Here is a 26,907-nt window from a genome sequence, read left to right as displayed (position 1 = left end):
CACATAATACCACGATGATGGATAAAATCATGCCTGTTGTAACACTTAACAGTGTTATTTTTATATATAAAAAGATTTTCTGGTTTAGAGTGCTGTTTAAATGAACCAAATTCTGCATTAAAAAGTTTCGGTAACACTTTACTTAAAGGGGTATTCATAAGACTGGCATGACACCTTCATAATCATGACATGACTCGTGTCATGAACATGAAGGAGATTTCTGTCATTAAATCTCATTTGTTCAATTATGTGATTTTTAATGCAAAGATGACATTGTTTGAATTGTCTTTGTTATGACAACTTGACCTAAACCAATATATCATAACTTGTCATAAATCAGTCATAAACATGACATAGCATAATAATTATCGAACTTACCTTTATGGGTTAACATTACATTAAACTGTCATTTAAATGTCATTAAGTGTTAATATTTTGTCAAATAATTTTATATACCTTAACAATATGCAACAGACACGTTAAAATATTACACTTAACTTGTATGTGTACAATACATAAAAACGGACAACTAACAGAACATGTTCTTCAAAACATTTAATCAATTAAATTTAATGTTATTAACTTTGCAGCAATATGGACCCAACGCTGCATGGCTTAACCATTATTGTACTGTTTTCATTTAATTTTAGTTGAATCGGTCTCCAAATGCAATAAAGTATCATTTTATCAATTTATAATTATTAAACACATGTGAGAAAAACATTATGAACTAAAGAATATTCATGATGTTGTTATAAAACCATTAACACTTAATGACATTTTAATGACAAATTATATTTGTGCCACGGTAGTTGAGGTCAAGAAAAATATTGATGATGTGTTATAAAACTATATGACAGGCTATAAACACTTAAAGAGTACTAAACCCTAATCCAACTTTTTTTTAGTTACTGATCTGTAAGAATGATGGTTTATTACTGTTCATTGATTTTAGTACGTTTTTTGACATTTGGATATAAAGTGTTTCAATACTACAATATATGGTGTAAAAACGTCTGAGTGCTGCCCTCTTCAGGTTGAACGGTGGCTACTGCAGTTGAATTTTCCTATTGGATGTTGGGTCCAAAAAATGACTCGTGACGTAAGCAGTTTCAAGCTTACCATGCCCTTGTTACGATCTCATCACACACTTGGTACGAGCTTAGGTCATCCCCTCTATCTCTGTTGGGATCTGCCTACTTTTCTTTCATTTTTCAAATATTGCCAGTGGGTGGAGTCAGGCTCTGACCAGGGGTTTAGTTACGCTTTAATGACATTTTAATGACAAATTCAATTTGTATCACTAAAAATGGTCACTTACGTTGTTTGATAATGTCAAGTAAAGTTGTCATAACAAGTTATGATGTATTGGTTATTGTCAAGTTGTCATAACAAAAACATCTCAAACAATGTCATCTTTGCATTAAAAATGACATAACTGAACGAATCTCACTTAATGACAGTTGTCATAAATGTGCATAAAATCTCCTTCATGTTCATAGCACATGATTTTGAATGTGTCATGTCAGTCTTATGAACACCCCTTCAAGTAAAGTGTTACCAAAGTTTCTTATGAAAAAAAGAAATGTTACAACACAGCTATAGCAAAGCTAAACAAATAGTATAACTGTAATTTTCACTTCTGGCAAACAAACAAACCAAGTTACTCAGAAATGTAATTGTGAACGCAGACAAACTTGTGCAACAGTAACAACTACAGTACTTCTACACACGTACGTAAGAAATAACCCATGCCGTATTTAAAAAATGTTATGATTGACAGATTTTAATAGGTCTCGCGTTTGTCCCCTGAAGATCGTGACCTGGACACAATGCCAAATGTAGAGCATCTGTAAATGTTCCAGTACAGAATGAGTACAGTGGTGTCATGCTATCCACTCCTAAAAATGTCACCAGACCTCCATAAAAGCTGCAGAGAATCCCTATCCGCCGAAAGCATGTTGAAATGGGTAAAGGATGGGCGGTACCTCCATGCCAGGCATTGTAGTCTCCATCAAAATACTCCAGACACCAGGAATCAGCATGTCGGCCTAACCAGCAGTCCTCCTTTTGACCTTTTCTTGAGATGGAAGGGTAGGTGAGACCCAGCTCCCAGTATAACTTCTCACTAACATCGACCTCCCAATAATGGCGACCTGAGTCCCAGCTCTGAAGGCTAAGAACGTTAAGGGTGGTGTCAAAGCGTCCCTTGTCCTCGGGGACATCCTGCCATACATCTGTAAAAGTGGCACAGTCCCCTGCAGATGAAATAATCAGCTTTGGGTGGGCAGTGGTGGGATCTAAGATCACTTCTGTGGAATCTGCACAATTAAGATGGGATGAAAGGAATTAAAACCTGTTTTACCTGCAAGAATGCTTTTATATTGCATATAACACATACTGAAACCTTCTGCTTTGTGCCTAATGTCAAATCACAGGGCTGATTTTTGTGAAAATGCACTTCACTTCCACTTTTTTTCGACTGCTTACATGTTTTGGTCATTTGTGACTCTGCCTGTGAAAACCCAGCTAAAGTAATTTTTATATAAAAACATCCTACACAATGTATTGGTTTATGTCAAGTTGTTGTCATAACAAAGACAATTTAAACAATGTCATCTTTGCATTAAAAATCACATAATTGAACAAATGACACCTAACGACAATTGTCATAAATGTGCATAAAATCTCCTTCATGTTCATGACTGTGTCATGTCATGATTATGAAGGTGGCATGTCAGTCTTATGAACACCCCTTCAAGTATATCTTTAATACTGACTAAGTAAGGCCATGTTAAAGATTGAAAATAAAGTGAAAGCAGTAAGTAAAACACATGGATTTCACAGGCGACTGCTTATATATATGCTTAAAAATTATCGACAGGACCAGATGAGCAGTTTCCAGGACAGGGTTTTAGAATCCAGGACTACGCCTTAGTTACAGTGAGGAAAATAAGTATTTGAACACCCTGCTATTTTGCAAGTTATCCCACTTAGAAATCATGGAGGGATCTGAAATTGTCATCGTAGGTGCATGTCCACTGTAAGAGACATACTCTAAAAAAAAAATCACAATGTATGATTTTATAACTATTTATTTGTATGATACAGCTGCAAATAAGTATTTGAACTTGAGAAAGTCAATGTTAATATTTGGTACAGTAGCCTTTGTTTGCAATTACAGAGGTCAACTTTTCTGTAGTTTTTCACCAGGTTTGCACACACTGCAGGGGGGATTTTGGACCACTCCTCTACACAGATCTTCTCTAGATCAGTCAGGTTTCTGGCCTCTCGCTCAGAAACATAGAGATTGAGCTCCCTCCAAAGATTTTCTATTGGGTTTAGGTCTGGAGACTGCAGGCCACGCCAGAACCTTGATATGCTTCTTACAGAGCCACTCCTTGGTTATCCTGGCTGTGTGCTTCAGGTCATTGTCATGTTAGAAGACCCAGCCTCAACCCATCTTCAATGCTCTAACTGAGGGAAGGAGGATTTTCCCCAAAATCTCACAATACATGGCCCCGGTCATCCTCTCCTTAATACAGTGCAGTCGCCCTGTCCCATGTGCAGAAAAACACCCACAGAGCATGATGCTACCACCCCCATGCTTCACAATAGGGATGGTGTTCTTGGGATGGTACTCATCATTCTTCTTCCTCCAAACACGTTTAGTGGAATTATGACCAAAAAGTTCTATTTTGGTCTCATCTGACCACATGACTTTCTCCTAAGACTCCTCTGGATCATCATAATGGTCATTGGCAAACTTAAGACGGGCCTGGACATGTGCTGGTTTAAGCAGGGGAACCTTCCGTGCCATGCATGATTTCAAACCATGACGTCTTGGTGTATTACTAACAGTAATCTTGGAAACGGTGGTCCCAGCTCTTTTCAGGTTATTGACCAGCTCCTCCTGTGTAGTTCTGGGCTGATTTCTCACCTTTCATAGGATCATTGAGTCCGAGGGAGATTGACAGTCATGTTTAGCTTCTTCCATTTTCTAATGATTGCTCCAACAGTGGACCTTTTATCACCAAGCTGCTTGGCAATTTCCCCGTAGCCCTTCAGCCTTGTGGAGGTGTGCAATTTTGTCTCTAGTGTCTTTGGACAGCTCTTTGGTCTTGGCCATGTTAGTAGTTGGATTCTTGCTGATTGTATGGGGTGGATAGGTGTCTTTATGACCTTAAACAGATGCATCTAATTTAGGATAATAAATGGAGTGGAGGTGGACATTTAAAAGGAGACTAACAGGTCTTTGAGGGTCAGAATTCTAGCTGATAGACAGGTGTTCAAATACTTATTTGCAGCTGTATCATACAAATAAATATATATATTGTGATTTCTGGATTTTTTTATTATGTCTCTCACAGTGGACATGCACCTATGATGACAATTTCAGACCCCTCCATAATTTCTAAGTGGGAGAACTTGCAAAATATCAGGGTGTATGTACTGTATATTAGGACATTTAAGTAGTTTTTACGACCTTAGACCAAACAATGGCACTGATATATGTTAAGATATGTTAGTGCAAGATGTTCCTAAATTAAGACAGGTCAAACATTCATTTTAGTCTGGGACTCGGATAAGCCCTGTCCTATATGTGTTATGCACAACAACTCACAGGTCTTCAGCAACCTCTTAGCAATAGGTATCTGAGAACGGATAAACAGCAGTAGATTGTTGGTTAGGCCCAGTAGCTGATCTGCTTTTGCCTCATCAAGCTTTACCAGACCTGGGTCTGTCGTTCTTAGCAGTTCCTGTACCCTGCCAATAAAACAGAGATCAGCACTGCAAATAATACCTACCTCTATATATTAAAAAGAAGTTCTACATATAATCTGTGGATTTTCCCAAATCATTTATATATTATTCAGAATTATTCAGCACAAAAGAATAAAAACAAACTTAAAAAAGCCTACAAGCCAGCAAGCTTGTGCAGTTTTTCATAACTACAAATAAACATGATCTCTTATGAACAAGATTAATGCCAATGTAGATAAGATGTGCTGTCAGTCAAAGCATGGTCATAAAACAATTTTCTCTTTGATTGATTTCCAAAAAATATAGTTTAAACACATTAATATCAGTATTTAAGTAAGTGTGAAAAATGTAAGTATGTATGAAGCATGCACTGAAAGTCTTGCTTTGATATTTTGATTGACAGCCATAGTCATCATTTACTTTTAGTGTATAATAAATGGCAGCTTGGAAATTTAGCTGTAATCCCAAAGTCTAAATGAATAGGCTTTTTTGCAAGGGAACCAGTATCCCGCTTACTTCCGGGTTAGTCTACAAAAATACGCATCCCTGCGGCACTCACAGAGGGCTTCTAAATATACATACCTGTTGTCAAACATTGTGACCTATAATAGAGAATAAGAAAAGGTAACTATAGTGAGACTGTATTGCCACGGTTAAGAATGTAAGCTGAGTAACATAAATTTTGTGATCACAGCTGATTGGCTGAGAGTCAATGCCATTCATATTTTTAGTTTATTTAAATACGTGAGAACAGTAGTTGTGTGCAGAGCCGGATTAAATAAATGGACTACACTAGGCAGGCTGCATTTTTTGCCCCCCCCCCCATCGAGGTTATTTATGAATTGAAATCTGAAACTTACCAAAGTTACTAATAAAAGTTAATTCACATTTTACATAGCCTAGTCTTTGGTTACAAATTGGTTGTTTGTATACCAAATTAAGTAATGTGTTGTATATTAACCAGTCTATCAGACAATTTTTTGCTAAATTTATTATTTATACGTCATTACACGGCTCTATTAAATGCTATTAAATTCATAGATATGTATAAAGGCTAGATGGCTCGTCCGCGCTGCTGGCCAATGGAGTGCAACGTCCGCATTTTGGCGGCCATCTTAGGACAGGGCGCTCGCTCACTCGTAGCATTGAGTTTTAATGATGCAGGTACTTTTAAATGACCATAACTTGCTTAATTTTTTACCGATTTTCAAACGGTTCGGTTTGTTATAAACGTCAAAGATGTACCTATGACACTGCATACCTATACTAAAAATAAAAAATAAATTCATGAAACATGTTAAAGCATCCAGAATTATAGCCACGTTAATAACGTTTGTAAAAACCCAAACCGTTTGAAAATCGGTAGAAAATTGAGCAAGTTATGGTCATTTAAAAGTACCTGCACCATTAAACTCAATGATACGAGTGAGCGAGCGCCCTGTCGTAAGATGGCCGCCAGGTGATGCCGTTAGGGACTCCGCCTTGAGCCATCTAGCCTTTATACACAGGGCTCTCAAGTTTTATCAAAAGTTTGGAGTGAGATTTCATCTGTTAGGGGAGGAGCCACTTAAATATTTGCAGCAGCGACCCCTCTGCCCCAACCAATTCTCTCAGGTTTTTGGTAGCAGTTAAATTTAATATATTGTTTATAATTGATTAGCACAAATAGAAATTATAACAGTTGGGAAATCTAATTAAAGACAAAGTCATAGAAATTAAATACATTGTTTTATTTCAAAAATACAAATATATAAAAAATTGCCCCAAATGAGCCAACTGAACAGCAACATTGCAGAACTTGCCCTGAGCATACTTACAATACAAGGTGTGTATGTGTGACATCTTTTAAACAGATAAATGCAATGATTAATGTATACATTGGCAGGATATAAACATTAATAAAATAAAAGCCAGAGTATAGCTGAATAGCTAAAAAGAGTATGAATAAAGTATAATTTGAAAATAATGAAATAAATGAAAATGAAATATCTTGTCCTTTCCATTCCCAGGTGAAAAAAATACTATAGTAATTTATAGTAAATACTATAGTGTTTTTGACCCGTACTATAGTAATGTACTTGAATTAATTTGTTGTGGTAATTCTATAGTTGCTGTGATAACATAACAACTATAGTAATATAAACGTATTACTTTATCCAATACTGTACTACATTGTCTACAACTATAGGGTATAATATACTAGAATATACACTACAGATTACTGTAGTATAAACTAAAGAATACTAACGTTAGAGTATTTATTACAGTTTATCAGTTCACTACTATAGTTGATACAGAGTATGCTGTAGCAATCATTAACAAAGTGTTGTAAATACTATAATATACTAAAATTTACTATACTATTAGTATGGTTCAAAAACACTATAGTATTTCCTATAATATTTTTCACCTGGGATTGTTTCAGGTAGCCTCTAGTGTTTAGTACTTTCCTAAAGTTAAAGCTAATTCTGATTGCAAAGCAGTTCGATTTTTTTAATCAATAATAATTTACCTCGGCTATATTTCCCAACAACAGTTTTTATTATCTTTGATCACATTTTTGTGATGTCATCCAAGAATCGTAAAATCAAATTGCTATAAAAAAGAATGCGTTACCTACCGCTTTCATCGGATTCTTCTCTTTTTTTTTTTTTTTTTTTTTTTTTTTTTTTTTTTTTTTTTTTTTTATGATTAAACAAAAAATATACAGAACAGTACAATATATGGAAAAGAGTACATAACATAACATCGTGGGTTACATTACATAAACATAAAAATAAAGATAATTAAGTTAGCTGAAAGGATTGACACCATTGTAGAGTCTTACAAGCAACAGTATTTTTTGAATTCCTCAAGGAAATTAAATATATATCAACATCTTTCTTAAATATGAAAAAAGAGGGAGTTTTCTTTGAGAATTTGCATTTGTGAATATAAAATTTAGCAAGGAGAAGCAGCAGGTTAAGAATAAATTTAAAATGACAAGGGTCTAATCTCATAGTTTCACCAAAGAACACAATTTTTTGGTTTAAACAGAAATTTACAGAAAGAAATCTTTTAACAAAATTTGAAAAGTCAACCCAAAATATTTTGCAGTATATACATTCCCAAAATAAATGAAGGATTGTCTCATCAGCCTGATGACAATCGGTGCACACGGGGGAAATATAATTATTGAATTTAGCAAAGTTATAATTAACTGGGTAGCAGTTGTGTATAATTTTAAAGGAAATCTCAACCACTTTATTAGGTAAAAATATTTTTTCCTTAAGGAGCCAGAAATCTTCCCATACTATATCATCAAATTTATTATTCCAAAAGCTTACGCAAGCAGGTAAAGATATCTGATCTCTGTTAAGGATTGAGCGGATTTTTTTGTTTGATAAACTACTGAAAAGATTTTGATCAACAAATAGATTAGTATTATCAAATATAAAAGAAGAACATAACAGACCTTTAGGGCCAGGATTGACTAAAGGTTTCACACAATCAGGAATTGCCCCAAAAACAATGGCATATTCTCTTGGGGGGACTGGAAAAGAAAAAATTTGCATAAAATGTTCATAAGAGAGCAAGACACCCCTCTCATCTAACAGTTGACTCACTAAAAGTATATTTTTATCAAACCAATTATTTAAGAAAAGAGACTTATTTTTATATTTAATATTTTGGTTGTTCCAGATAAAATAGTTATGTGGAGAAAATTTATAGTTATATATCAGGGACCAGCATATTAAGGCCTGTTTATGAAAACTGGACAAAGTTAAAGGTATTCTGGAAATGTTATAATTGCAACGCAACAAAAAATGCAAACCTCCAACTGAACTAAAAATATAATTTGGGATAATATTCCAAAAAGATGTAGGATTGTTCAGGAAAGATTTTATCCACTTAACCTTGAAAGAATTATTCAAAGTGGAAAAGTCCACTAAGTCAAATCCACCCATTGTCCGATCAGCTATCATAACACTCTTTTTAATTAAATGTTTTTTAGATTTCCAAACAAAGTTTACTATCAATTTGTCCAGCATTCTACAAATCTGCACAGGAACATCCAGAGCCATTGCAGGATAAATAACCCGAGATAATCCATCTGCTTTGGAAAGTAACACTCTACCTGAAATAGACAGATCACGCTGTAACCAAGAATTAAATTTGCGTTGAATAGAAAGAATAAGAGGATCAAAATTCAGTTTTGATCTTCTTTTTTGATCTTTACAGATAATTATACCCAAGTATTTAACTTCAGATTTAATTGGAATGTCACAAACTTTATCATTGGCAGAATCTTTTATAGATAGAAGTTCACATTTGTGAATATTAAGAACTAAACCAGAAGCAGATGAAAAGAGATCAATTATATTTAAGGCTACAGAAACTTGTTCTTTATTTTTAAGAAATAAAGTCGTGTCATCAGCCAGTTGGCTTATTAATATAGAAATACCTTTTAACTCACTAGATTGAATGTGGATGGCTAATAATTGCATAGGAAGCAGAAACAGATATGGCGATATTGGGCAACCTTGACGGATGCCTCTGCCTAAATTAAATCTTTGAGTGGTGCCATGTTGTAATTTAATTGAGGCATTGGCATTATTGTACAAAGTTTGCATTGCATTGATAAAATTGGGGCCAAAACCAAAAATATTCAAAGATTTAAGAATAAAAGGAAACTCAACAGAATCAAAAGCTTTATAAAAATCAAGAAAAAGTAAAAAACCGTCATCAGGGATCAGATCCGAATAATCTAAAATATCAAGAACAAGTCTAATATTGTTTGAGATAAGTCTGTCTTTCATGAAACCCGACTGAAAATCATCTATTATATTATCTAATACACATTTAATTCTTTTAGCAAAAATTATGGCTAGTATTTTATAATCGTTATTTAATAAGCTTATCGGGCGCCAATTATCAAGTAGAGCATGATCCTTTTGAGGTTTAGGAATCAGATTAATAACACCTTGAGTCATAGAACTTGGGAGAGTTCCTTTTTTAAGGCTTTCTAAATACACTTGGAGAAGAAATGGAGAAAGAGAATTTGAGAATTTCTTATAGAATTCTGATGTCAGACCATCATTTCCAGGAGATTTGTTAAGTTTCAACTTGTCGATTGCCTCAGAAACATCTTTTAATTGAATAGGAGAGTCACAAAGACTTTTTCCAACATCATCAATTTTAGAGATACGGTCTGTGTCAAGAGAATTAAAAAATAAATCTAAATTTTGTGGAGAGTGTCTAGAACGATAGAGATTTTTATAAAAGTCTTCACAATGCTTAGAAATGTCTTTATGATCTTTTATAATCACACCATTAATGTTGAGACTATTTATGGAATTAAGATGATTACGCTGTTTTTCTAATCTAAAGAAAAAATTGGAATTTCTTTCACCCTCTTCCATCCATCTTCTCCTTGAACGAACAAAAGCACCCTTTGCTTTACCTATATACAGGTTATCTAATGAATTTTGAAGTTCAGCTAATTCTACTTTTTGAACATTTGATAAGTTTTCAAAGGGGATACAGGAGAGACAGACAATTCTCTTAACAATATTAAGTTCCTCTGATTTATATTGCTTGGCTTTTAGAGATCCAACTTTAAATAACATTAATCTAATATTGTATTTTAATAGCTCCCAATTAGAACTAAAATTATTTTCAGCTTGAGCTTTATTAAAAAAAGAGTTGAATTTTAGAAATTATAGATAGACATGTTTCCTCATCCTCTAATAAAGCAGAGTTTAGTTTCCAATATGAACTATATGTTCTTGAGTAAGATGAGTTATCAAAGGATAGAAAAATAGATTTATGATCGGACAGTGGAGTAGGCAAAATTTCAACCTTATCAACATAATCAGATAGAGAGTCAGATATTAACCAGAAGTCAATCCTAGACCTCAATGAACCAGAGCTGTTAGACCAGGTAAACTGTGAAGCATGAGGATGTTTTTCCCTCCAAATGTCAGTCAGACCAAAACCAGAAATCAGTTCACATAGGCCTGATGATCCATTAGATATTCTAGGTGGTGATCTATCCAAAGAGCTGTTCATAGTTTCATTAAAGTCTCCACCCAAAATAATATACAAATTAGAATATTTAGATTTAAAATAGTTTAAGTGTGTTTCTATTGAATTAAACAGTTTCAAGTTATTTTTTGCATTGTTAAATCCATAGATATTGCAGAGAACAAAAAAACAATCATTTAAGGTAACTAATAGAAAAAGAAAGTGACCTTCAGGATCAGAGATTGTCTCTATAATTTTACCCTTAAACTTGTGCTTTAAAGTTAAGACTCCTGCTGAAAGATTAGAACCATAAGAAGAAAACAAATCATCACCCCATTGTGATTTCCAAAATTTTAAATCACTTGAGTTTGCATGAGACTCTTGTATGAAACAAAAATCAGAGCTAAGAGATTTAGCATACAAAAAAATAGCTTTACGTTTTATATCATTACGTAACCCACGTGCATTAATTGAGTAAACAGAAAGTTTAGGAAACATTAGAACAATATAATACCAGAACTGTAACAAGCGAGTCAGACCATGACAACCTGTAAATAGAAAATTACTCGTAAACAAATAGATTAGGGTCAAATCGAGAGAGAGAACGAAAAAAATGTAAAAAAAATTAAAAATAAATAAATAATAATAAAATAATAATAATAACATATATATTTTTTTCTCTCTTCCTTTTTTTTCTTTCCCTTTGTCCTTTCTTATAAACTGTTAACCTTTCAATGAGGATTTTGAAAATTGAGAGCCGTCATTTAAGTCAAAAACCATGACAAAGGCTGTAACTTAAGTCGAAAATCACAATAAAAGCTGTAACTTAAGTCAAAGACCTTGACGACAAAGGCAGAGCAATGCCACTAGCAATACCACCTAAATCAAATCAATCAGCGACCTCCATGTCTTGCAAAAGAAGTTCTTTGCCATCAACGTAAGCCTTCCCAGCAAGCAATAGCCGTCATTTCAACGTCTCGTTTCAGTATAGACCCGATATAGCCGGGCTGTGTCTAGCCCATATCTAGCCCAAATAAACTTTAATTTGGTTACATGTGGTTTTTGACAAAATACTTTGTGAGATGTATGCTATTTCATCATGTAAGCAAAGTTAACAGCGATTACAAGGTATTTCGTTTCATTTCTTTAAAGTGTTTTATGCATCGTCTGTTACGTAGTCACAATTTAGCTCATAAATAGACCGACTACGAATAAACCACTTTTAGCCCAGAAATAACCATGAATTTAATTACATGTTGTTTTTCCAAAATGATTTGTGAGATGTATGATATTTAATCATGTAAACAAAGTTCAAAGCGATTACGGTATTTTGTTTCATTTCTTTAAAGTGTTTTATGCACCGTCTGTACTTAGCCACTATTTAGCTTACAAATAGACCGACTACGAATAACCTACGTTTAGCCCAGAAATAACCATTAATTTATTTTACATGTGGTTTTTGCCAAATAACTGGTGAGATGTATGGTATTTCATTGTGTAAGCAAAGTTAACAGCTATTACAAGGTTTGTTTCATTTCTTTAAAGTCTTTTATGCACCGTCGTACATAGCCACTATTTAGCTCATAAATAGACCGACTACGAACAAACCATGTTTAGCCCAGAATAACCTTGAATTTAATAAAATTTTGTTTTTGTCAAAATAACTTGCAAGATGTATGATATTTCATCAGGCATGCAAAGACACCAGTGAATTCCAGATGTTTGGTTTTATTTTTCTTATCTGAATCTGCTGTCACGCATAACATTCATTATTGATAAACAAAATGCAGTTACAACTCCGAACCGCTAGATGGCAGCTGCAGTACACAAACACGAGGCCAAATCTCGCGAGAAAGACTTCCGCTGTTTGAAAATCAACACCAGCGAGCAGCCAGGAGGAAAGCAATCTTCCACACTCGTTTGGTCTTGTAAGTGTTTTTATTATTTTATTTTACATGTGTTTAAAATGTATTTACTTCATTTGTTGTTGGAATCGCGACATTCTTGCGGGTAGCTTAACGTTAGAGCAAGTAACCCATGTTTTATAAAACCTAAACAGTACAACCTGCAATGTAATAAAATAGTGGAGGTAAATGTAACAGACGTTAAACTGAAGATTAACATAAGTGATTTGTAGGCTGCTTTTTAGTAACAGCAGTAACTTAGCTAAGTTATCACTGTGTTGCTTACAGTAATGTAGGCAGTTGTGCTTAACAATTATGCATACAGAGATAGATTGAGGGGGAAAGCTATTTTTCCATATGGATTTAACTTACAGGCCTTCAGTTTGTTGGAAAAAAGAGTTTTATTGTGTTAGTGAGGGAAAACTTGCAGGTCAGTGGGCATTAACCTTAGAGGTTGGTAAACACTTGTACACTGAAGCATACATTACTGTACAATTACTGACATATGCATGTGCTATTCAGGTGTCAAAGCTGTGCGAAACTGGAGGGAGAAACTTGAGAGACCATGCCGGAAGAATGCTGGACAGGTAAATTCTATAAACATGCAATATTAATCAGACATTGTGGTGTCAACACAGTCTTTCATGTGGTCACAAAAAAATCAAAACAATATGTCAGTCTGCAACTGTTAACAACATTATCTTTTGTATTTTAGAGTTCCCTAAAATTCATTAATTTCAAAGTTCAACATGAATGGTGGTGGTCCACTGCAGAAGCAAGCATTTGAAAAAAAACATCAGTTCTCAGTTATTAAAGGTAAGTGTGTTTGTATGTAGTTTTAGGCTGAATGGTGTTTCACAAAATAATACTTTTAATATGACATTAGGCTATGTGAGGAGTAATTGACAACAGTCCGGTACTGCCTTATATTTTCTAAATATTAAAAGCCCCAGATTAAATTACTCTTTGCCGATACAACAGTTAACTCACCCATACAATATTGTTTAGTTGTTTTATGTCCATAAGATTGTATTGTGAATATTTTATGCTTGGCATCTTAAAGGAATAGTCTACCCTTTTTGCCATATTAAGCTATGTTATTACCTCAACCTAGACGAATTAATACATACCTATCTTTTTTCAATGCGTGCACTGCACAGTGTGTTGTTAATGTGTTAGCATTTAGCCTAGCCCCATTCATTCCTATGGTACCAAAAAAAGTTTTATTTTGTGGCACCATACTTACTGGTATAACTCCTCATGTAACATTCCTTAAATAGGGAAAACAAGGAAGTGTTTGGTGGCTTCCCTGTTTGGTACCATAGGAATTAATGGGTCTAGGCTAAATGCTAACACATTCACGATGCGCTATACAGTGCACGCATTAAAAAAAGATAGATATGTATTAATTTGTCTAAGTTGAGGTAATAACATAGTTTAATATGGCAAAAGGATAGACTATTCCTTTAAAGGGCAGGGTATTTGATTTTGAAAAATACTAACTTTAGCCTACACCCACCAACCAGAAACACACTCCTATCTCATTAACCAGTAAGACTGACAAAGTGAATAACATTACCAAAATAACCAACATAAACAACTGCTTTTAATCCGAATTAAATGCAGCACGTTTAGAAATTTGAAAAGATAAATATCATTGCACTAATTCGTAAAGGAACACAAACTACATAAGCAACACGTTTCATTAAAATACAATCTGAATCCATCAAAATAGAATCACACTCCATACCTACCTTTCCAAAAGAAACACTGCAACGACCCTTTTAAACCTGTAGCTGTTTCCATCTTGCAGAAAAGCAGTGAAGTTACCAATGTTAATTTGGGTTTTTGCTCTTTGCTCCTCCAGATGTTTTTTTGTTGTTTCAAAATGTTTTTCGTTTTGTAGCTCCTGTGTCAATTCAGCAGGAAAGTTTATTTGATTCTCCCTATTTTTACAGAGCGTGAACAGGGTGTGAAGTGGCATGCAAAACACGTTCACAGAAGAGGGGCAAAAATTTAATGCGTCCAATTAGGCATGGGGCGAAATGAGAATCTGGATGATAACCATAAGCAAAAATACCACGGTGTTGCGGTATTGCCATTGTGACACTAAAATGTGTTATTTTCAAATGTCTGCGTATTAAAACATCAACTTTTCAACTGGACACAATACATTTTATTTTAAACAACAAACAACATTTATGCCAGTTTAAAATAAAGCCTTTAAATGATAATAATCTTTCAGTTGTAAATGTAAACATGAATTCAATTACATGATTTAATTCACTTTGTGTAAACACAGTTCATACATTGAAAACGGTATGTGGTTTTTAAAACCTTGACTCTGAAAATCTCGGAATACCTTTAAACGGTAACTGGCCCATGTCCAAATATTGCATTCGGTTGGGGTTCAATGATTTGTTGAACGTTTTTTGGTCCTACACCTTTTACAGATGACACAAATATATAAAAATACACATTAGACAACTTAACATAGTGATTGCTATCAAGACTTGAGGAGACTTTCAACCAGCATAACTAAAATGCAGATACCCTGCCTTTAAGCCTCTTTTGCTAGTTCCAGAATGTCATTAAACACACGCAGAGAAACATGCACTTGTGTTTGTAGTAATGAGAACGATATGATTACTGTTGTTGACCTGTCAATATTTATATATGACTTTTTCCAAAGAGAATGACTATCACATTTAATATAAAGCAAAAATACTTGTCTCATGCATTCTTTTCATATTTGGCAGATGCTGTGTTGAACAACTTCCCAGCAGCAACAGAACTGGAAGTGAAGGATGCAATGGGGGGCATTTCAAACAGGCACCAGGGAGGACGTGGTGTATAGAAATTAGTACAATTAATAAGTTGAAGTGAACTGAAGATAGTTTGTTAATGTTTAGATGTTATTTCATTTTTAAAATTGTATTTTGTTATTTATGCTTTTATTTTGTTACTGTTTTTATTCTTTTTGTTAAAAGTAGTTTTTCTTCATTTTGTCTTATCTGAATTTCTATTGTATTAATACTATTTTTTGTAATAAATTGCAGGATTACATGTTTATGAGAACCTTTTTTAATGGATTAAAAAGAATTCTTTAGCCATTCTTTTGCTGTTTATTTGACACACACATGTATTCATTTAATAGCCGTCTATTTAACGGCTAGTCTATTCTTGGGCTATGATAGACGTCTACTAGATTTTCACTGACAGCCCAAAATTAGCCTTTTATTAGCCTAGACCCACATTCACCGTCTATTAGACGTATATATGTAGACGTTTAGTAGCCGTCTATTTGATGACTAGTCTATTCTTGGGCTATGATAGACGTCTACTAGATTTTCACTGACAGCCCAAAATTAGCCTTTTATTAGCCTAGACCCACATTCACCGTCTATTAGACGTATAAAAGTAGACGTTTAGTAGCCGTCTCTTTGATGACTAGTCTATACTAGGGCTATGATAGACGTCTACTAGATTTTCACTGACAGCCCAAAATTAGCCTTGTTTTAGCCTAGACGTCAGAGGGGTGTTTAGACGGCTACTAGACGTCTATTAGCCGCAAAATTGCTTGCTGGGTTTGGACCAACGAAGTAGGCGCGGTTCCCTTGCTGCCGGGCTTTCTCAACAAGTGGCCAAAGTTTATTACGCTGCACGCGATCCTCGGGGGACAAGTCTTCTGCAAAACGCAAGTGATGCGTAGCAAGATAATGAGAGTTTTTTGCAGCTTTCCAGAGCGCATCCCGAAAATAACGCATTGAGAACTGAAGAATAACTCCACGAGTTTTTTTTGGACCAGATGGGAGAGTGCCGTCGCTCTTTACTTTTCCCAAACGGTGTACCACATCAATCAGCTCGTGAGATTTACCAGCAAAAGCTGGGACAACAGCATCGCATATATCCAGAACCTTCTGCCTGATGTTTTCTCCTGGTTGTTCAGGTAAACCGTAGAGACGTAGATTCCATCTTCTTTTGTATCTGGAGAGATCCTGTACTTTATTCTCCAATTCACAGATTCGTTTTTCAGCATTTGTCATCCGTTTATCAACTCGTTCCACACGCCCCTTTACATCTTTAATTTCTTCTTTCAGAAATTCGACAGAGACCTTAATCTCTTCGATGCCTTTATCGAGGATGTCGGCTCTTTCATTGATGACAGACTTGAGTGATGTTATTATCATCATGGCTAAAGGGGAATGCAGATCTTCTTCATCATCATCAACGTTTTTGCCTTTTTTGTGCGCTGGTTCCTTTATCGGAGTTTCAGGCAGAGGAACAACTGAACCCGAGCACGAGTCGAAGTCCACAGTAACATTTGCACCAAGTTCCAGAGATGGATCCATCAGCTTAGATTTACGCTTTTTATCCTTTGTCATAGTTTATACGTTCTTTCAACAGTTCGAGCACGTAACTCGAATGTGTAGGCCTGACTAACGAACGTCTAAATTAAGGATAGGGCTAAATGACGACAATTAACATCCAAAATGAGAACATGAAAGATAAAAAAAGTATCAAAATAGACCCCTAAATAATCAAAGAGTGATTTCGAGTAGAATTTAGGTAATGTTACAAGAGATGCACTTTAAATTACATGTTTCATAAAAATTGTTCACGGACTGATTCACTCACACTGTCAACTTCACGCCGCCATTTTCTCTCCGATGCTGTTCAATACATTTCAAACAAGTTAGTCCATCGGATTCTTCTCTTCCAACTGCCACTTCGTCTGTGTGACGTGAGAATCTATGTTGCCTAGTAACGAATGTGCTTGCAGCAGGATCACGAAATTTACCCAGAAACAACAAATTCTGATTTCTGATTGGCTGGTAGGTGACAATTATATCAGGATGTCTAGTGTGACCGTGTCCGCGGCTCGACAGATATGAACTCGGCAGAGAACTTCTCTCCTGTGCCTCGTTCATTAATTGTATAGAGTGGGAAAAGTTTTCTTATTTTTTCAGCGTGAGAAATACAAGGTGTGGCGTGTGAGCGTGTGAACTTACTGAAATGCGTGAGTCTCACGGTGAATGCGTGAGACTTGAGAGCCCTGTATACATATCTATGATTAAATTATCCTCACCTTATCCATTGGGAGTGTCATTGTTAAGGCAGTAGTACCAGTAAATAACCAATAGGTGTCAGTAATCCGCGGGAGAGCTTCGCTGCATATTTCTCTTCAAGATTGAGAATCGCAACGAAATCCGATCGTCGAGCAACACGTCCACTGAGGTAAATGTCCTCAAAACACTGGTTATTTATGTTTCAGTTATATGAATTATATAATAACAGTTTTTATATTATGTATAACAGTTTTATCTCAAAGTAATGGTAGTGCTAAACTCTAATGTATCGTTTCTGAGGCTGCTAGATTTTTCTTTACGCTATTCACGTTTGTGAAGTGAATTTAAAACACAGATTGCTTGCATTTGACTTAGTTAGCCACTATCCATTGGTTTTGTTATCATGTTTGGTATCTAACGTGATTTTTGTGGGGCTTAAAGAAAAAAAAAATCTTGACCCCGCTAGTTCTGCCATTCCAGTCATGAATTATTATGCAAGGAACTGTTTTTTTTTTTTTGCCTCGTTATTGTACGCAAAGATGCCTTATATAACGTAGGGAAATGATCGTTTGTCCTTTATTTATTTATTTTTTGCAGCAACCATGTCTGTGTCCTTAAAGGAACTCTGTCAGGTACAGAGTGGAACGATGAACTTGAAAATCAACCATTCTGATGACTGACGTCCCCATCCGAGTCACCACCTCAGACAACAACAGTCATAAACTCACAAACACAAATACACTCAGTAATGGGCTTAATAAAGAAATACTTAACTATGATTTTATCTGTGTTAACCTATGATATCAGTTATTGATGTATTTTAATTATTTACGTATTACTAGGCTTATCATACTCGCATTGAACTTTTAAAATGTATCTAATATAATACTTTAATTAAATTGAATGTTTTGGATACCACCATTAAATTATTTTGTGCATGTAAAACACAGCAATGTTTTTATTGAATTCAATTTTGAATTAAATTGAATGTTTTGCATACCACCATTAAATTATTTTGTGAATGTTAAACACAAGTTAATGTTTTATTTATTGGAGATAAAATGGCTATTTAATTAATATAATACTTCTGTTTGTTAGGCACTAACAAGTGAAAATAGTTAGGTTTAAGTACATTTATTAAAACTCGATAGCTGTAATGCTTCTGTGCAGAAGGAAGCCCGTGAGCCACGAAGGTAAGTTTGCGAGCAGATTCATTTCCACTTATTAGACAGCAGTCCGCTCATCGTGTTTTGTATTGCATCACTTATAGATCGTAAAACTTAAAATCGAGTTTAGTAAGATGTATACTACAGTCAGCTTTGGTTAACTATTGAAGCATCGTCTTTAAGGCTCAATGTGACCGCAGTATTTGTTGAACACTGCTGGCAGCGGCGACGTCTGTGTCCGTACCATTTTTATCAATGAGAGAATAAGTTCGTATCTCTCTGCTCCCGAGTCATAAAGCTCGTCTTTAATGAAATAATGTTTAGTAACTTAAAAAAATACGGCGTTTTTTTTAATTTCCTGAAAAAACAATTGTTTTGGACATACGGGGATCCCGCCCGACGGCTGCGAAATTGTAGATGGGACATTTGTAAAAAAAAAAAAAAAATTCCCCCTCTGTCTGGGCCCCATCCCGCCAATCGGGCCCTAGGCACGTGCCTAGTTTGCCATTGGGTTAATCCGGCTCTGGTTGTGTGTGATGGATTCTCTCTTCTAAAAGCTCACCCTTTCAACAGGCTTTAAGCCATTGTCCATCAGTCCTTGATTTAGTTGCCATTCTATGTCTTTGAGAAGGACACAGTTTGTATCAATGAGATCGTCCAGTGCATGAACTGTAGCCGTCTCCTCTATCTCCAGCAGAGATAAAGTAATCCTACAGTCCTCCTCCAGAACTCTCTGCATCTCTTTATACTTCTTCATTGTGTTTTCTCTCATCACTAAGCATTTTGACTGAGGGAGATGAAGAAATTATTAATGGTCATTTTTATTGTCTTAAATGTAAATTTTTTTAATCATTCGTGCAATTCAAAAATAATTTTTTGTAAACCACAACAATACAAATAATACAAAATAACAATGAACTTACCTTGATTTCATTTTGCTTGTCATTCAGTTTCTTCAGTCTATATTTGATCAACTCCTTTTGTCTAATCAGATGATCCTGGATATTGTGTTGCTCCATGTCTTGTTTGGGAAGAGAAACAACACATGACACTAGATACAGAAGGGTACAACTAGAATTATATGAATTATAGGAAATAAAATAACAGCAGAACTTACCTTAAACTGAGCCTTTGCGTCAACTCCCCAAACTGTCAGTGTGACAGAGGATCTGTGAAGGACATCCTTATGTTGCTCACACAAAGCCTTTGGGAATAATCTACTAGTAGATCTCCCATCAGGGGAGAGAGAGAGAGAGAGAGAGAGAGAGAGAGAGAGAGAGAGAGAGAGAGAGAGAGAGAGTGAAAGAAGATCACATGTGTGGCTACACAGTAGCACAATCCTGCCATAGATGAATGCCATTCATCTTGACTTATCACTATGACGCATATGTCACTTTAGTGCATGCCACCTGTGCAATCTTATACTGGCTCCTCTCTAAGCTATATTAAGAGGTGGTATTTGAAGTAAAGAATTGTGAGACATTTTCCCAAGTGGATTTATAGCAATCAGGCTTTGTAATACAGTCCATGTGCACGCCACAATTTGGCTGTTAATGGTTTCAGTGGAGTAGAAGTATAAGTGGATTCTGGGAAAAGAATGACAAGGTCAGTTATATGGGCTTCATGCAGTTGCACAGAGGTTAGATGGAATTTCAGGACAGTGAGAAGAAGAGAAGTGGATGACAACGTTTTGGTGCTTAACAAGGTTCTTTGGATTATACTTTTTTTTTTTTTTGAAAGAACATTTGACTAAATGGTTATTTAAGGAACCAAAAATGGTTAATCTATGGCATTTCTGTGAAGAAGCTCCTTTATTTTTAATGAACAAAAATAAAAGGAAGTTTGAACAGAAATTGTAAATCTTATTTTCATCTTAACAGAAAACAAAGCAATCCACAAGATGGCAGCAAAGCTTGCATATGACTAAGCAACTACCAAGTACATCCTAGCAACCACACAGCTATTCCCTGCCACAACCCAAAACATCCAATCATGGTAGCAGCACGTTTTGCAAAAAAAAGATTTTTATCATTTTGTTTAAGTAGAATACATCATGGACAAAATGCACAAACAAGGTGTAATATATTTTGTGATGTACTGCTCAGTTAACTCTACTACCGTACCTGTGCATTAATGCTGAGCACTGGTCCTCTGTGAGCCATAATCCACATTTATCCACCATTAGACAGCAAAATCATGACCTGACTATTACCTTCCTTATGGTCTGTCTATATGACTGTCTATTGGTCAGCTCAAATTAAATCCCTGCTGCTGGACCTTAATAAGAGAATATCTACTCTAGGTGCAAAGTCGTTGATTAACTTCACTCGTGGCAGGAAAAATAGTTCTTATTCATCATAGATGTCAGTCAAAACGTCAAAAGATTTCATCCAAACATAAACACAAAAATATGCAAAGATCACTTTGTTTCTTGTATCGATTACAATATTACAGTTTTTAAACCTTTATCTTGTATTTCCTAAACGTTTAACCAAAAGTTTTATCCACGAAAGACAGCAACACGTAAGAAAACTGTTTCTCCTTATTTTCTAACCTGCACCTGCGCAAACTCGTTCCACCGCAAGTGGGCGTAGCGAATACAGAAACGAAACGGAAACAACACATTTACAAATTATACATACAGAAACATCATGCAGAAACATAAGAAATAATACTAAAACATATGACATATCAGAATTGCCTCTAAAAATAATGTTATTACTTGCAAATGAACACTATAAGCAAACAATAATAATATACAAATTATTAACATATTAATTTGGCTCTTACATTTACGTTTGTATTTTATCTAATATTCTGTTTTTTATTCCTCTGAGTGAACTATGTGGGCTGCTGCAATACAGAGAAGTAGTGATTTAAAGCACACTCAATGCTTTTATTTGTTTGTTTAGCTCAATGGGTCATTAATAAGGCAATTAACCACATTAAAAATCTTTTGTTTGCATTATTTTTTTAAAGTGATAAGCAAACAATTTGAATGTACATTCTATCCATGTAATGACTAACCAACTTATGGGTTATTATTAATAAATCAGCTGACTGGAAAACTCCCATGAACTGTACTGCTAATCTTACTGATTTGAACAGTTATTACTGAGTATAAGGAGTACACTTTCATTTTTTGTTATCCCAAATGTTTTCAACAATGTTTGAATCAAGAAAATGTATAGTTTTAAACAGTGCTTCGCCCTGTTCATAGGGTCACCTGTCAAGGGTGTCATAACCACATAATCCTCAGTTTACCTCTTATAAAAATTAACCATGGTTTTACTAATAGTAATCAATACACTGAAAACCACACTGTAAAAAAATCTGTAGAAATTACAGTGTTACTTGCAGCTGGTTGCCAGTAACTTACTGTAGATTTAAATGTATGTTATTTACTGGCAAGCAAGAGTTTGTTCAAAGTGAAATAAATATTAAATATTAGCAAGTCATTATCTTCACAGAATAAAATTATACATCAACAGCCTCATGCAAAACATCATCATCAACCTTTTTCTGTTTTTGCTTCAGATTTTGTTTCCCAGAATGCTTTGCATGACGCTGTTATTTTAGTTTTGCTCTGTAGAGACAAAGACTTGTAAATGTTTGATGTTCATTTGGCTTTGAGCAAAATGTTGCCAGTAAATAACATAAATTAAATCTACAGAAACTTACTAGCAACCAGCTGCAAGTAACACTGTAATTTCTACTGAATTTTTTGGTTATTACACTTTTACCACAAAAAAGCATAGTTAATTTTATAAGGGACTTCTTAAAGCAACACGATGTAGTTTCCATGTAAAAATGACTTACAGCTCCCCCATGTGGTTAAAGTGCAACAGTGCCTGGTATCAGACACTCTTCTGCAGGCAGGGGGAGGGGCGGGGCTGTGTGCTCTACCCTCCACCGCCACTTTCAGAGTGTGCTTGTAGCAGCTAGAAGGTTGCTCAGGTTGCAGCAACAGTACAATTTGTCCAGTTAAAAGTTGTTCATTCACTGAAAAAATTTTAGAGACATTATTTAAAGGTAAAAAAAACTACATAGTGTTGCTTTAAACTGCAGTAGAAATCATAAGCTCTGTCTCAACTATATACTATTCCTCCTTAATAATGTGTAGCCTACTGTTTTTGCTGGGTAAGTACATAGTGCACAGCAAAAGGGGGCCTGAGCTTTTCAATTTTTTTAAAGGTACAATAAGTAGGATTTACCCCCATCTAGTGGTGAAGTTGTATTTTGCATTCAAACGAATGCTCTCTAGCGCCTCACTTTTCCAAATGCGTGTTGCAACTACGGAAGCCGTTATATAATCACTGATCTCCTTGTCTGTTTCAGCTAGTTCACGTGTTCTGAACGAAAACGCATTGGTAGGCTATGCCTTTTGTCCCTCTCTGCTATTATAGTTAGTATGGCGGAACGACATGGAAGCCTCCTTGGACTTACCTGTTCAATGTAAGTAAAGAGAAGAAATTCTAAGCTTAAAGAAAAGTCAGATCACCGGCAGAGGTCATTTGACACCAACGAGGACATACAGTATTTATGAATAAAGACATTGATTTTGATTAATAAAATACTTCACCCGTAGAAACATTCATCTTTATTGAAAGTGCATCATATTTGTAGTCAAAATGTAGCCTGACGTTGTCATACTCAATTCTAGTCAGAATTTGAGTCTGATACCGCTCCATTGAGCTATAATTATGAGGCGTGTCTCAACCGAAAAATGCCTCTGCACTCAATTGGATAGACCTACGACCTATCAGAGCAACGGAGTGTGTTGAAATGTCATCTTTTGCAGCCTGACCGAACTGCTAGTTATTTCGCTTCAATGACACTAACATTGTGATTATACTAAGTCTGAGTTAGCAACGTACATCAACACCTACTATATTTACAACATTTCATTTATATCACAACATTAAGTATTTACTAAGTCATGGAGTAAGATTATCTCTTACCATTTGTTCGTTAGGTGAACTTCATCCACGACGATACCCATTAACGTTACGTTGGCTTGAAAAATAACGGAGCCTAGCATGTCCCTCCACTTATTCAGCAGCCACGATTCCAGGCTTCCGAAAAGAAGCTGGCAACGACCGCTAATTATATCCATCTCGTCGTGCACGCCGAGTTGCATCGCCGTGACACTCATTTCAGTTGCTTCTTTAACTTTGTCCTCCATAAGTGCGACCAACTTTTGCCAAATCCCGTAGGAAGGACGGCAAAAACATAAACAAATGCCTTGCTCGCGTTTCTCTGTTCCTCTTTTAAAATCAATGCTCTGTCGATATCTTTTAGAACAGACTCAATGTCAGAATCCACACATCTGAATTCTCCAGCGGCAGCCACTTTGTTGTAAACAGATTCAACACACGCGCTCTTTGGTGACGCGGTTGATTACGTTACTGTTAAACATCTGTCCATCATTGTATAAGGCCCGCCCTCACAATGTGATTGGTTCGACCAGCTTTGGGACTCGCATAGTAGCGAGTAGAAAAACCCCAGACGATCTTCCCCTCTTCAAAATGTGGTGGGCGGGGCTAAGATCGGCTGGCACCCAGGCTAGTCAAAAACAGGGCCGGATTAACCATACGGGCAACTGGGCAATTGCCCAGGGGCCCAAGACCTCGAAAGGGCCCAGGGCAGCAAGGGTACGAGCAAAATACTGTATCTGGTAATCTCCCGCACGCCGCTTTATATTAAACAAACTGTCAACATGGGCTTTTGCGCTGCAAAGAGAGACGCTGCGCTTATTACTTTGAACGTGAGTTGAGAGCGGTTGAGTCTCATGCGGACTGACCAATGAGGAGAGGGTCTTAACCTGAGGCCCTCTCTTCACCTCATGCGGACTGACCAATGAGGAGAGGGTCTTAACCTGAGGCCCTCTCTTCATTGGTTAGTCCGCATGAGGTGGGTCAAAGGTTCGCCTAGCATTACGTGACGCAAGGTGTTGGTACAACAGAAAAAACCAAGACACGGAAAAGCTAAGTGGGAGCGCGAAGCGGAAATTAAAAAAGAAAAGGACATCAGAAACGCAGAAAATGTAAAGTATAAACAGTGGTGTAGTCTATGTGATACGCAGGTATCTGCGCGATCCGATCGGCGTATGAAATAAAATTACTATAGCGGCGCGAAAGTGACTGGGGAGCAGAGAACCGTCAGGCGAGTGACAGCAAAGTAGCGCGAGAGCGATTCCAGTTATCACATGGAGAAACTGCTTTGAATCGCTCTCGCGGTACTTTGACATCACCAAGAGGTCTGCTTAGCGCCACATGAAGTCGAACCTGCAGTGTAGCTGCTCACGCGACACTGTAAACAAACCAACCATGTGGAAAAGTGAACGAGTGAAGCAGTGCACAACATAAAATCCGGAGAGTTAACAACGCACATGTGAGTAAACAACATTTAAATCATGAATCCAATTTATTACTTTATCTGGAGGTAAGGCTCCAATAAAATAAAATAAGCCGGTGTTTATGTCCTGATGGTTTTTAGCTGCCTTCCAGCATGTTTGCTTGTGCTTCACAGTGTTAAACTTACTTTCCCTGTGTTGATTTATATATCTACGTTCAAGATGTAGCCTATATGATCTTAAACTTCTGTGAGAGAAATCATGTCTGCGTTGATGTTTAGTTCAGACTTCAAATTAAAGATCATTTTCTTCACTTTGGTTTGGGTGTCTAATATTAGGCTATATGATACCGCGGTCAAGCCAGCCGCTGTTTGAAAATACACGGTCAAGCCAGCCGCGCTTCAAATTAAGCGTGTGCGCCTATTACTAGACATACGGTAATTTCAAGAACAGCAGAGAGAACGCTTTCAGAGCGCTTGGTTTCCTCTCGCTCGCTTTCTCTCTCTCCCTCCCTCTCCCTCTCTCTCTCTCTCTCTCTCTCTCTCTCTCTCTCTCTCTCTTCTCTCTCTCTCTCTCTCTCTCTCTCTCTCTCTCTCTCTCTGAGCGCATGTGCGTAGTGGAGGGGCGCGTGAGTGACTGAGCGGTGCGTTTGTGTGAGTTTCAAACTTTCTCTTTTTTCCTCTTTATATTACATATTGGTTGAGTAGGTTTTTGTTTGCTGACTTTGTCGGCAAAAAGTGCAGCAATGAGTTCGAATTCTGATGGATTTGCGTCCTTGACTGCACGTCATGGTTGCAAATGTTTATCAGATGATACGGTGTCAGTCGAAGATTGTTTAGTTGCTGTTGGTAATGCAGTTGGTGCTTTAAATATCTTATCCGCATCGCGAATGAACAAGGCAGTTGTCATTTTTTTGAGAGAGACGTTTATGGTTGATGATTTGGTTGAACAAGGTTTAACAGTGAGAAATGCTTTTATTCCGGTTCTGCCGCTGTCTAACCCCTCGAAGAAAGTTATCATTTCAAATGTACCTCCGTTCATTCCAAACGATACGCTTGAGTGCATTCTTGCGCGTTACGGCAAATTAATGGGACCGATTAAGATGATGCCTCTTGGTTTAAAAAACCCGGAACTAAAGCATATTATGTCATTTAGACGTCATACATATATGCTTTTAAATGCTGAATTTCAAAATCTTGAGGTCGCTGTAAAACTGACGTTGAATGGGAAGAGTTACACGATATTTATCTCTGTTGACTCATTTAAATGTTTTGCATGCGGAAAGCAGGGCCATGTAAGACAATTGTGTCCTTTAAATATGGAGAAGGAAAGTAATCGTGTAGTGGTAACGGAACAGGTGAATGCCGCTGTGGATAATAATAGCATTGCAGAAAAACCTACTGTTAGTGTACAGTTAGATGAGATGGTAGTTGTATCTAATAGTGGGGAGCTTTCAGCTGTGCTTGCAGCTGACGATAGTACACGTGAGGGTGACAGTTCTCAAAATGATGCAAATGATGAAGTTCAAGTTGATGAGGATGACAATGCTCAAGTTAATGAGAATGACGATGCTCAAGTTAATGAGGATGATGATGCTCAAGTTAATGAGGATGATGATGCTCAAGTTAATGAGGATCTCATTG

The 26,907-nt window shown here is 36.2% G+C and overlaps 2 protein-coding genes and 1 long non-coding RNA gene across 4 annotated transcripts in view; 2 read left to right on the top strand and 1 right to left on the bottom strand.

Moving 5' to 3' along the window:
* The window catches only part of LOC129416763 (hyaluronan-binding protein 2), a 304,383-nt gene that overhangs the window by 11,149 nt on the left and 266,327 nt on the right, over window positions 1-26,907 (top strand). The gene's annotated exons all lie outside the window — the stretch shown is intronic.
* On the bottom strand, window positions 1,486-21,406 carry LOC129416766 (probable E3 ubiquitin-protein ligase TRIML1). The gene is made up of 7 exons (XM_055171151.2): window positions 21,033-21,406; window positions 20,027-20,126; window positions 19,833-19,930; window positions 19,472-19,696; window positions 5,347-5,366; window positions 4,625-4,767; window positions 1,486-2,321 (listed from the first exon to the last, which is right to left on the bottom strand). Exons 3-7 carry the CDS (start codon window positions 19,926-19,928, stop codon window positions 1,771-1,773), a joined length of 1,035 nt encoding a protein of 344 aa, XP_055027126.2. The 5' UTR covers window positions 19,929-19,930; window positions 20,027-20,126; window positions 21,033-21,406; the 3' UTR covers window positions 1,486-1,770.
* Window positions 11,721-15,787, top strand: LOC129444483 (uncharacterized). 2 transcript variants are annotated; one of them, XR_012372146.1, is made up of 4 exons: window positions 11,721-12,698; window positions 13,197-13,261; window positions 13,390-13,490; window positions 15,434-15,787. It is a non-coding gene; the product is annotated as an uncharacterized lncRNA (long non-coding RNA). The 2 variants fall into 2 exon arrangements; XR_012372145.1 differs by having other exon boundaries at window positions 11,721-13,261.

This window comes from Misgurnus anguillicaudatus, chromosome 11 (genome assembly GCF_027580225.2).
Source record: "Misgurnus anguillicaudatus chromosome 11, ASM2758022v2, whole genome shotgun sequence".
Taxonomy (NCBI): Eukaryota; Metazoa; Chordata; class Actinopteri; order Cypriniformes; family Cobitidae; genus Misgurnus; species Misgurnus anguillicaudatus.
This window is presented reverse-complemented; position numbering and strand designations above follow the sequence as displayed.

Excerpts from the sequence above, each read along its gene's own strand:
- LOC129416766 (XM_055171151.2), bottom strand. The coding sequence starts at position 19,928 with ATGGAGCAACACAATATCCAGGATCATCTGATTAGACAAAAGGAGTTG. Across the intron at positions 19,697-19,832 it reads ACAAGCAAAATGAAATCAAG|TCAAAATGCTTAGTGATGAG; the intron begins GTAAGTTCATTG and ends CATCTCCCTCAG. Across the intron at positions 5,367-19,471 it reads GCTTAAAGCCTGTTGAAAGG|GTCACAATGTTTGACAACAG; the intron begins GTGAGCTTTTAG and ends TCTCTATTATAG.